The sequence below is a fragment of the Haliotis asinina genome, chromosome 3, assembly GCF_037392515.1.
Source record: "Haliotis asinina isolate JCU_RB_2024 chromosome 3, JCU_Hal_asi_v2, whole genome shotgun sequence".
Classification (NCBI taxonomy): Eukaryota; Metazoa; Mollusca; class Gastropoda; order Lepetellida; family Haliotidae; genus Haliotis; species Haliotis asinina.
In genome coordinates, this window is record NC_090282.1 from 10,464,811 (window position 1) to 10,477,419 (window position 12,609).

Genomic DNA, 12,609 nt, shown 5'->3' on the forward strand with positions numbered 1-12,609 from the left:
ATTAGGTCATTAGGGGATACCAGCTTTGAAATGAACAGGTGTTCGTGAGTATATATGGATGAAAAAGACTGATTGCGCAAGACGCGCAGCCAAATATCTCACATTCAAAGGAAATCTCGAATTGATTGTTTTATAAGGCGTCGAGCTGACCAGTTGGTTTTGGTGTTGTGTATAAACCTCCTTTGCAAGAACTTTGTCAAGCATACCCGCTTTGTCCTTTTGCAAGACCTGCACATATTAGTGTTTGAAAGACATTGACATTTATGTGCATGTGCTCTGGAAAACCTTGGCTAGCACGATATTCCTTCCAATTTAGTTATTGTGTGCATGCTGCATTTCAATTTTTGAAATGTGCTTAAAACATATTTTGATTCTCAAAGAATGTGAATTGAAAGAAAGAAAGAAAGAATTGCAAGCAAAACATTGCTTTGCTTAACACTTCACCAGTACTATACAATATTACAGAATACACAAAACCGGATACACAAAAACGACAAATTATAGCATTGTGATTAGGGGTATATGGGGTTATATGAGTCCCTTTTTATCCACCGAGACAAGTCCTACACGCCCTGGTGGGGTGTGGATTCGGGGGAGGGGGTAACGGAGGAGATGACCAAGACACACGTACTCCATGTGCTATCATGGCCTTACTTACTGCTTGAAGATCGACCTTTTCTCACTGTGGTCTATGATGACTTCGGTGAACAGAAAAGAACCTATTCACTGTGAAAACCAGAAAATAGTTGAATCCGTCCACGATTTTATCATAAAACACAAAGCTTGATTTTTAATTTTTAACAGGAAACTAATTAACTTGTCAAAAACCTTCTCACAAATGTTCAGTATTTCTACAAAGAGCTAGTCGGACACAACAAACCATAACTCTAGTTTTCATGCTTACTTATATGATAATTGTATTTGATGTAATGATATGTATTCATATGTTATTATATGATAGTTCATATGGATGACGACACATGCTTCATTTATATTTTGTATTATATGCTATATGGGTGAGGTACTGTAAAGCTTGTTCACCAGTCCCAATCAGAGTTACAAAACACACAAATATACAACAACATGGAGATGTGTGGAGAAAATAAAGACCTATGGAGAACATAAATGTCATAACTGAACAGAAATCATTCCCTCTATAGGTGAAGGCCGTGTGAGATTAGTTAAACAAAGAAATCTAGTCGACCATGCCTCCTAATCCTCTTACTTGCCTGGGCTGTCTAAAATTGAATTGAAAATTTTGTAAATTCGATGTTTCGGGTATTACGTAAGGAGGTAATCAGGTGTCAACACTATGGCGTTCGACGCTCCGGACATGAAGGTAAACCAAATACGTTATAAAGTACAGTAATGTGGTCACTATGAGCGAGGCAGACAGTCTGATGAGCACAGCTCATTACGGAAATCTCTTTTCTTTGGAGCTGTTCGTTGAGACGCTGAAGCCTTCTGTCAAGTTCTTCTTTATTCTTTATTGTGGCCACTGTGTCACAATATGCAGTTTACATTGCTCACAGACCCTCGATTCACGATGACGCCAACTTTCTCGACTACTGTCCGTGAGACGACTATCATTCAGGAACTGGTTCCACAGCTCATTCTTTCACCGATGTCGTTGTGTATGTGTTTTAGTTCGTTAATTAGCGTAGAGACGAGTCTTCTGCTATTCTCGGGCACAAGTTCTCCAAGCCAGTCGACGCTCCGGGTGTCATTAGAACAGTGTTGAGCACTGTCACACTCCACTGCTTTTCGACAGTCCTGTTGTGTATTTGATAAAACAATCGACAATCCGGGTGTGAACCAAAAGAGGATAGCACCATTCTCATCGGTGGATGAAATGGGATGAAGAAAACCCGCATACTCTTCATCACATTGCTACAACGTATTTACCATAACGAATGTTTAAATACCACTTTATGTAAATAGAGCATCAAAACAAGCTGAAACCATGTATTATATTAACATGGTACTAACTATAGTCGATTCGAACCACTGCTTTACAGTTCACTGACTGCCGTGGATGCAGGCTTTTCCCACGTGGCGGGGTAAATCTAAATGATCTATTCTCCCTCCTAAGGCCACGTGAACCAATCAGAAATGGACATTCTTAAATGGGGTAGGAGAAATGTGCCCTGTACGTTCTTACGTTCTTATGAACCGTGATCTTTCAGGTACATTTCATCTGTTGTGTACAAATACTGGTCTAGAATAATGTTTCAAACACTTTAATACGTATTGATGCAGGGGCTCCATATATGTTCTTGTTTACGTCCCGCTCGTCAAACGTCAGAATAAATTTACAGGTATCAAAGCAGACTCACCCGCTAGGTCACTAGCAGTAAAAAAAGAAAAAACAAATAAAGCAAAAACAGATAAATCAATTAATTTAAACAAATAGATGGAATACTAAAAACCACCTAAAATATTAGTATGCACGCCCCATTTAAAAAGATAGAGCGCTAAAGTGGCAAGATTCAAACTCAAAACTATTCAATCGTATTTTACTCGATAAATCAAAATGGCCTCAATGTCATAATGTGGGTAGTTACAGAATCAAAGCAAAATATTTTACATGTTTACGTACGATTTATTTAGCAAAGCCAGAAAAATCCCCGACAAACACGGCCGCCTCTCCTCAATATGTGGATTTGTGAGAGTGAGGGTACTCACTACAAGGCTCACTCCCATTAGTTAAGAAGGCGTCCTCCCATTTTATGTATTTTTAACTCGATAGGTACGGAAAATTAATTAGGCGATGTGGGTATGTCATGACTGGTTGATCTCTCAGGATTAGGTGAACTGGGTATGGGAGAGTCGATATACTATGATCATAGGGGATTTAGCGACCATGTTGGAGTGAAGGAATGACAAAACTCTGTGATAGATTAATGAGTGTCTTTTTTTAAGCATTATAAAATTGGGAATGATAAATTAACACAAAATGCCCTAGACCTGTCCAGCGTGTCATACATATATGTATCATAAAATAATAATTTATCAACTGAATAATACATAAAAATACTCTTATGATTAGGTATAACATCACATTTTAATAAAAAGATGCATGCGTTGAGCTTGTTAAGATCAATGGAAGAGGTACAGAAGGACACCCCCACTTGGGAACTTGGGAACAGAGAGACGCCACGGTTCAGTGGTTACATCTATACGACCTTCTGTGCTCTCTGCTCAATATATTAAGGATGGTGATGTAGATGAAGGATACGCCGGAAAAGTAGGTGATGTGGGTATACTACGTCAACAGGCAGCTGTGCAGTCAACCAGATAGTTTGTTGTTTTAACAATCACAAGCTGATGTTAACACATGTGATCTAACGATAGTTTTGCGTTCTTTAGCATGTTTTAGAAGGGATGGCCGTGGTGTATCATTTATGCTTTCATTCATTCATATATGTACTTCTTTCTTTTATTATTTCTTTCATTCATTCACATGTACTTCTTGCTCTTCATTCATTCATTCATTCATTCATTGTAAGATTTCTGCTCATACAGTAAACTGGCTGAAGTACTGTTAAACGCAGCCTAAGTTGCGATGGAAATGCATGACGAGGCGCATACTAATTAGTACAAATGGCAAAGAAAACAAGCGAGTGACCTACCCCTGTTGTAGATTATTTCTGGTCTGACAAATAGGAGAATACCCCATAAAACCTCGGACGAAGAAAAGCCGGGACGGGAAAACGGGAATTACTAAAAATGGAGACCACACTATTAAAACGAAACATGCTAAACTGGGTAGGTACACCTAAATTCAAAAGAATCTCAAGGCTTAGTATTCTAAGTGTACTGTAGTGTGAGTGTACTATATGTTGCTGGAAGTAAAGGGCTTTAACAACCCATGCTTGCCATAAAAGGCGACTATGCGTGTCGTAAGAGGCGACTAACGGGATCGGGTGGTCAGGCTCGCTGACTTGGTTGACACGTGTCATCAGTTCCCAGTTGTGCAGGTCGATGCTCATGCTGTTGATCACTGGATTGTCTGATCCAAACTCGATTATCTACAAACCGCCGCCATATTGCTGGGATATTACTGAGTGCGACATAAAACTAAACTCACGAAATTAAACTGAATTGTCATTAGAATTTCATCTATTTTTAAACCATATGTTTGCCAAATAAAGAAAACAAGCAAACGAAAATATTTTCTTCCACGAGCGAGATTAGTCGATTTAATACCGGAATGATTTCATTTTTTTTGTCATGATACTTATAAACACACTTTCATTCATATATTAACAACCTCCAAGACACTAAAAAAAACTATGAAAATTTAAGTGGAAGTCCAGATTCTTGTACTTGTTACAAATTAGCGGAATTAAGTCAAAATGAATTGAATTTTGTGCCATGATACTTACAAATATATCCTCATTCATTTACAACCTCCAAACCACAGGAAAAGATGTATTTTGAGTGAAGGCAAATATTCTCGCCCATGGGCCAAAATGTCTTTCTCCCATGGGCGACAGTTTTCAAAATAGCTCTCATTTAGAGGAATGAAGTCAAAATGAGTTGAAATTTCTGTCATGATACTCATAAATGTACTTTCATTCATTTACATCCTCCAAATATTGGAAAAGATGTGTTTGGGGTAAAAGGAAATATTCTCACCCATGGGCCAAAATGTTTTTCGCCCATGGGTGAGATTTTGTTAAATAGCTCTAAATTAACGGAATTAATTCAAAATGAGTTGAATTTTGTTACATGATACTTATGAACATACTTTCATCCATTCACAACCTCCAAAACATGAGAAAAGGTGTATTTTGAGTTAAAGTAAATATTCTCACCCATGGGCCAAATGGTTTTCGCCCATGGGCGAGACTTTTTGAAAAATCACTCTAAATTAGCCGAATTAAGTCAAAATAAGCTTAATTTCGTGTCACGACACTTATAAAAACACGTTCATTTATTGAAAAACTGCAAAGCCTGGAAAAAAACCATGTAGTTTCAATGAAATTAATTATTCTCGTCCATGGGCCAATATGTTTTTCCCCCAAGGGCGAGATTTTTTTAAATCGCTGTCAGTTAGCAGAGTCAAGTCACAACAAGTTGAAATTTGTGTCATGATACTTATCAACATTTTTTCATTCATTTACAACCTCCAAAACATTTATTCTGGATGAAATTAAACACTTTCGCCCATGGGCCTGCCCATGGGCCTGCCCATGGGCCTACCCATTGGTCACTGTTCGCCCATGGGCGTGCCCATGGGCGAGCGAGTTTAAATTTTGAGTTTTCGAAAAAAAAAATTTTCAATTTTTCATCCTTAGCACATATACATAACAGCTGCGTGTTTAATTTTGCCAAATCCCTTTTAAGAGAGTGGCCACAGTGCTGAGAGTTTCTGGACTTTTGTGAGTCCAGAATTAAATTGTGACGTGTTCAAATATTTTTTTCATTCCTTCGATTAATTTCTCATTACTTTGAGAAATTTCTCGTTGCTTCAATGTTTCTTTCAAAAACTTGAAATTTCGAGTATTTTCTCGTTATTTCAATTATTTTTTCGTTCCTTCGATTACTTTCTCATTGCTTCGAGTATTTTCACTTCCCTTCAAGGTTCTGTCAAAAACTTTCTTAATTTCTTAATTTCTAAGTTAGATGAATTTAGCATGTATAGTTTAGGAGATCTGATCCGATCAAGATGATATCCTCATAGTCACAGCCTAAGTCACGTGTCCAGCAGAAAATAACATTCACATCTGGGTATAACCATCAAATGGCACATCTCTGGATCATGCTTGATATGTGTGCCAAATTTGATGAAGCTATCACGTATAGTTCAAGGAAATCTGCTCCGAACAAGATGTCATCCTTATAGCAGAGCCCAAGTCATACTGGGGTGGAAACCGCAAAAGATTCATATCTGGGTTTATCATGCTTGATATGTGTACCAAGTCTGATGAAGTTATCACGAACTGTTTAGGAAATATGCTCCGGACGGTATCGACCTCCCAAAAGACAGACCGCTTAAAACAACACATTTCATGGTTGGTTGCACAAGGCGGAATTAGGCTGTACCCTTGAAAATTGTGTCGGGTATGTGCCCTAATAAAAAAAAAAGACAACATTACGTTTAGAAATGGTTAAACGACCTCTGGCCATATGAAACTTTAAGTATTAATGAAAATTGTTTATTTAATGTTTTCAAGAAAACTGCTTCGCTACATGCTGTATGCGGAGACTGAAAGGAAATCAGTTCGTACTGGTATTCGTACCAAAATGGTATCCGTTTTGACCAAATTGACTTCAGTCAAATCCTCTAAGTTATCTAATATATGGTATCGTTTCATAGTTAACTCATAGTTGCGGTTCGCTCCCAAAAGACAGACCTCCTGTAAGATAGACTCAGTGAGTACCCTATTTAGCTCAGCCATGCTCTCCACCCCTATTCTATTAATAAGCTCACCTGGAGTCAATACACAGTGAGTAAAGTGAGTTAGACCAGTTTGTACAATCTTGGAATTCAAGCAATACTCAATCATCAAAAGGACTTCATTACACAATGAGTGAGTGAGTTTAGTTTTACGCCGCACTCAGCAATATTCCAGATATATGGCGGCGGTCTGTAAATAATCGAGTCTGGGCGAGACAATCCAGGGATCAACAACATCGATCTGCGCAATTGGGAACTGATGACTTGTGTCAAAGAAGTCAGCGAGTCTGGCCACTCGATCCCGTTAGTCGCCTCTTACGACAAGCATAGTCTCCTTCTATGGTAAGCATGGGTTGCTGAAGGCCTGTTCTACACCGGAACCTTCACGGGTCCATTACACAATGAATGAAAATGTTCTTATTCCAGAAACCCATTTTAAATCAACATTTCAAAGTAGAATTCACTGACAAAAGTTAGGACAACAAATCATAGGTTACCAATGGAAACAGGGCGCTGACTGAATGGTTTGAAAGAAAGCCGACTTAGTAATATTTGTACTCAAGCCATATGTGACGAATTCCATGTTTTACTGACATGCCCACCACTTGTCGAACAACGAATATCATTTTGAACAAAATGTATATGTATTTTTCTCATGAAATGTGATTTATCAACCACTCACTCTCAACTTATCCAAATATATGAAACACTGTGCCTTGATATCTTGTAAATATTTTAATTATATTTATATATACTTGTATGCACTATGTTTCACCTTTTGTGCTTTTGAGAAAAGAATGAAAATTCTGTTCTGTTCTGTTTTGCTACCAGTCACTTCAGAGTATAGTAACAACACATTCCCATCTCTCATAGTTTACTGGTAATTAGAGTGAAAAGTAGCAGAGAATTGAGTTGTTTGAGAAGTTGAGAATGTTCTCAAGACTTTATTTTGTGTGTTTGATGCAATAGATCTTAATGTAAATATCATAGTTCAATACATGAATTTAAAAAAGTTTAATTCATACATTACACATATGGGCACATGCCATTATTATCAGCTTAGTTAAGCCTTATGCAAGCAACCATAACGTGTGTTTTAAGCGGTATGTCTTTTGTGAGGTCTGCCTTATGGGAAGATACCGTGGTTCCAAGGGTGCACGTCCTCCCTATTGAACTGAAAGTTTGTTTTATGACCACTGAAAGTCGGATGGTGTAGGGTGTAGCTTGTAGGATGTGTGTGACTATGAGGATGTCATCTTGCACGGAACAGATCTCCTAAAATATACATGTTTACTTCATCAAACTTATAAATTAAGAAAAAAATCGAAGAAACGAGTAATACTTGAAATTTCAAGTTTGACCGAAACTTGAAGTAACGAGAAAATACTCAAAAGTTCAAGTTTTTGAAAGAAACTTTACGTAACGAGAAAATACTCGAAATTTTAAGTTTTTGACTGAAACTTGAAAATGAGAGAAAATTCTCGAAGAAACGAGGAATTAATCGAAGCAAAGAAAAAATATTTGAAATAGCGAGAAAATACTCGAAGTTACGAGAAAATTATTGCAATAACGAGACAATGCTCGAAGCAACGAGTAAATAATCGAAGTAACGAGAAAGTGGCAGCATCATGCTTTCGTAGATGACTGCTGATTCGTGGGAAGTAATCGCCAAGTGCTCTACCTGCCACTATGTTGGGATGCTGGTAACACCTTAGCTACCGTGTGTTTGTATTTCTGAAAGACTCGTTTTGTTATTGTTGATTATAGTGACTGTCCGACAGCCTGAACTCGTATAAATGATATTTCTTTGAATTTTGGTTGGCACGAACGTCACGACTTACAAATGTAAACGAAGCATTACAAAATCAATTTGTGTGCATATTGTTTTATTTGTGTTTTCATATTTATTCCCATTGTTACACGTTTTCCAAGTGAAAACGTTTTCTATTGGAATACAAGCCTGTGACTTTTCCATCAAGAGCAATTCCTGTTCAGTATACACCCGTAAAGTTCAGTGTTAGAATTGATCTTTAGTAACCCATGCTTGTCGTAAGATGCCACTAATGGGATCGGGTGGTCAGGCTCACTTACTTGGTTGGCACATGTCATCGTATCCCAGTTGCGTAGATTGATGCTCATGCTGTTGATCATTGGTTGGATGGTCCAGACTCGATTATTTACAGTCTCCGTCATACATCTGGAATAATTCTGCGTGTGGAGTAAACAAAACTCACGCACTCACTTTTCAGCATGCTGCAATGAAAAATGTATAAATATATTAGCACACGATTCAAATGCTAGCGTCTTTTTATTACGAAGAAAGGACAGGGGTTTTATGAAGCCATATCACATCGCCAAGGAGCAGAAACGTTTCTAGTGAAAGCAACGTTGAAGTCCCATGGGAGAATATCCTCCTTCGGCAAATTAGCATCTCTTAGGCAGTTTTCATGGGCTCATAGAGAACCTGGTCTCCCTATGGAAAGTTTGGAAGAGTAACCTCCCTAGTGAAGGTAGCTTTATTTGTAAAGACAGCTCCTCGGCAATACTCCTTTAGAAAGTAGAACCTTTGAGCGTCTTTGAGGAAAGTAGATCATTCACAACTGGAAACACACACATACGCCTTCTATATCACATGATGAGATTTCTGTCTCACTTTTCACCGAAATAACTATACACAAATAATAAATGTCTAATAATTGTTAAGATGTTACTATCTTTCGTATATAGTGAGTCAGAAACCTCTAGTTGCTGACAACACACCTTCGACAGTCCAGTCATATTGGTGCTATATTTTCAGAATGGAGGTCTATCGGCGTTACCGTACGTGGTGCTGTGGCTAGCCAACATAGCCAGTGGACCAATCGCAGACGGACTTAGAAGCCGGCACTTCTCCACTAAAGTCACTAGAAAAATAATGAACTCTGTAGGTACGTAGTTTGCTTTGCTTGCATACAAAATGAGCTACTCTTCTATTTTCTTAAACATACGTTAGTAACAGAAAATATTGAACATATCGGCCAAAGTGTCCACACTTAGGGGTTCTGGTTTTACCCGCCGTGATATTGCTGGAATATTGCTAAAATCCAACTCACTCAGTAACACATGGCATTAATGGGATAGCCAAGTAGTTAAGGGTACCAGTCCTACTCACACTCACTTACTCAATAAAACAGTGGGATGCTTTATTCCCCTACCACGAGTTCACTACTCAACTGCCTGATCTAGTTGCCGTTACACGAACGGTGTATGTCTAGATCTTTAACGCATGTGAGTCCGAATGATCGTGACGTGTCGTCTACAGTGGAGTACCAGGGGGTGTCTGATTAGCTTTTACGTCTGTATCATTCCAATTTTCGAATCGTGGTGGAATTGCTGATTCATTAGATACCGATTAGAAACATGTTATCAGGATACATGCAGATCTGGAACCTGCTCATCAAAACTTCTGACTGTTAGGTAAAATTCCCTCGTGGTTTACTCTGTGAAAGTGTTGTTAGACCTGCACATGACCTGAGGTATAGATCGGAGCAAGATATCCGATATAAGTAAAACTGGTCCCTTGATCAGATTTAACCGAACTACCCCGCCCAGCGTTTAAAATTAACGTCAGTCCTTCCTTCAGAGCCTTATGTCCGACAGTCTTTACACCCCTCATTAAGAGTGTTGTCCTTATCTAAATATCGGGCCAACACTTCCTGTTCGTGGCCCACAACCTTTTGAGACTCTGGGTCTTTAGTATCTGTAGCTTTTCAGGGTTAAAGGCAAACACTGATCCTGGTTCTCGCTTTTTCCTAATGTTAGAGCTAGCCACATTCATGCCTATCTATCAACTGACGTAGAGGCCCAGTGGTTTCCATGGCGTGGTACAATGCACTTCTTTCTTCTAGGGTTGTTGGTCCCCGCTGTGCTGATGTTGGGCGTAGGATATGTCGGGTGCAACCCGGTGATGGCCGTCTCTCTGCTTACCTTGGGGGTGGGGATGAGCGGTTTCACACTGTCCGGTTTCAGCATCAACCATATCGACATCGCTCCCAGGTTCGCGGGTACGTAACCTCGCTCTTTAGAAGTTTGCGAATGTTTGACGCATGTCAGAGGCAAATTACAACATGTCGAGTAACTGATAACTGAAGTTATTTTTATGCTATGTAAAAGTCCTAGTGACGAGCAGTTTTTCTCTTACAAACATAGAGTGATGATTCAAACCACATACGGAACAGTTAGAACTGATGCAACTGAACGAAATGTCGTTCGAATTGCATAGATTTGGCAAGGAATATTGAATGCTTGGAGAAATGGTTATAAATGTTTAAAACTGATAGATGCCAAGTCAAAGGCATTTTGAACCGCAACCTCACTGGGTGACGTTGCGCGTTGAAGTGAGGATCATCCTCATTCGTGCGAGGAGCAGTCAGGCAGTCAGCCCTCGCGTCAACTACTCCAGTGACGGTAGATGAAGCTTTGGTGGTGAAAGTTCCTGTTGGCTGTTCCTAAGGCGGGACACAAGTCTTCGGACGGTTCAAATGGGGACGTGGAGTTATAATAATGGTAACAACATGGCTGTAAAGATTCTGACAAATCACAATGCAATGTGAATACCAGGATGAAACTTTACAAATCCGCCATTAACAGGTTTTGGCAACCACAGACCATTTCATAATGTGGTCTCTTTTGCAGCAGAGCGACCCTAGGGTTCAGTACGCAAGATCACCTGTTGCTAGCACTGTGTGACAGTATCTGACACGGAGCAATGCTAATATGTTACCCTGAATGGCCTGCAAGGTCCCCAGATCTGTCTCCAACCGTCCGAGACAATGTTGGAGGAACTACGGCCTTTCTATTCTCATGTATGGAATCGTTGGAACGCCAGACTGTTTGGTGACCTGTGATGTTCAGGCCTGCCTCCTGGTGGAAACTCTAGCTACTGACCAGTGAACTTGATGTAATACCATAAACAGCAGTAACTGTGTCCAACAACATGTCACAACATTTGTCTTTGAGAATAACCTTTGCATGTGTAAGTGGTGTATAGTAATTTGTATTATTTATATATATATGAAATGTTTGTGAAGGCCGGCGAAAGGTCAATGGTAAATCTAACGATGCATCTTCATCCCAACAGGTATTCTGATGGGAATATCCAACAGTTTCGGAACCACCACAGGTTTCATAGGTCCAGTGGTTGTCGGCGTCTTAACAAAAGACAACGTAAGTTTTGAATCACAAGAACTCATATCTGTACATGGCAGGCGGTCACTGATGCTGATGGCATTTTGAACGGGCGTTTGTCTCTCACACTCACACTCACACTCACACTCACACTCTCACACGCACACACAGAGCCTTACTTTACTAATTCCACATTCATGATAAGTGGATACTTTTCAAAATATATTTGAATGAAAATGTGTCCTCTATTAAAATATAAACGCATTCACCACCTCATCGTGGACCTCGTCAAGATATGTGGCCGACTAGCGCATGTGTTGGCAAGGTATAGAATAATACCATAACCTCACAAATTAAACACGTGATTTATTTTCAGCCGTCGATGGGTCAGTGGAGGGTTTTCTTCTTCATCACAGCTGCAATATACGCCTGCGGGGGAATGGTGTTTCTTCTCTTCTCAGAGGGGGAAGAGGTGGGCTGGTCTAAATACTCAGGGAGCAGTTCCAGATCGTTTAGAAATGACATTAATATTGTCATACCACAGCCCGTTGTAAAGGAAGTCCACAAAGGCAGCGACAAAAATGACAATTTATCAAGGACAAACAATAGACTTCCGTGTGCGAACAGGTATATATCTATTATTGGTGACAAGCCTACTGTGAACGGATACGTGTCTGCTGATGTGTAATAATGACGTCTGCGAGTCAGAAACACGGGCTTCAACTCGCTCCACAAGAACTGCTAAGAACAGATCGCATGCATGGCATGAACTTACTCTATTGGAACAGACGAGAACAGATGACATACATGTCTGATGCCAACGTACAGACAAGAACAGAATGCATCCTGTAAACCTACTCCAGTGGACCAGTCGGGAACAGTGAACATGCATGGTCTAAATCTACTCCATACCGACAGGAAGAGATTGCATGCATGCTCTAAACTTACTATATTGGAACAGATGAGAACAGATGACATACAAGTCAGACGTAAAGATGGCTGTTACAGTCAGGAACAGATGACGTACATGTTTGATG

General features: G+C 39.6%; 1 protein-coding gene across 1 annotated transcript in view; it reads left to right on the forward strand.

Annotated features, from left to right (window-relative positions):
• LOC137277451 (sialin-like) overlaps nucleotides 1–12,278 on the forward strand; it is a 35,097-nt gene extending 22,819 nt beyond the window's left edge. The window contains exons 9-12 of the mRNA XM_067809179.1: nucleotides 9,204–9,333; nucleotides 10,294–10,449; nucleotides 11,526–11,611; nucleotides 11,949–12,278. Coding sequence (XP_067665280.1) covers nucleotides 9,204–9,333; nucleotides 10,294–10,449; nucleotides 11,526–11,611; nucleotides 11,949–12,260 — 684 coding nt within the window. The 3' untranslated portion in view covers nucleotides 12,261–12,278. The remainder of the gene's footprint in view (nucleotides 1–9,203; nucleotides 9,334–10,293; nucleotides 10,450–11,525; nucleotides 11,612–11,948) is intronic.
• Nucleotides 12,279–12,609: the final 331 nt, after the last annotated feature.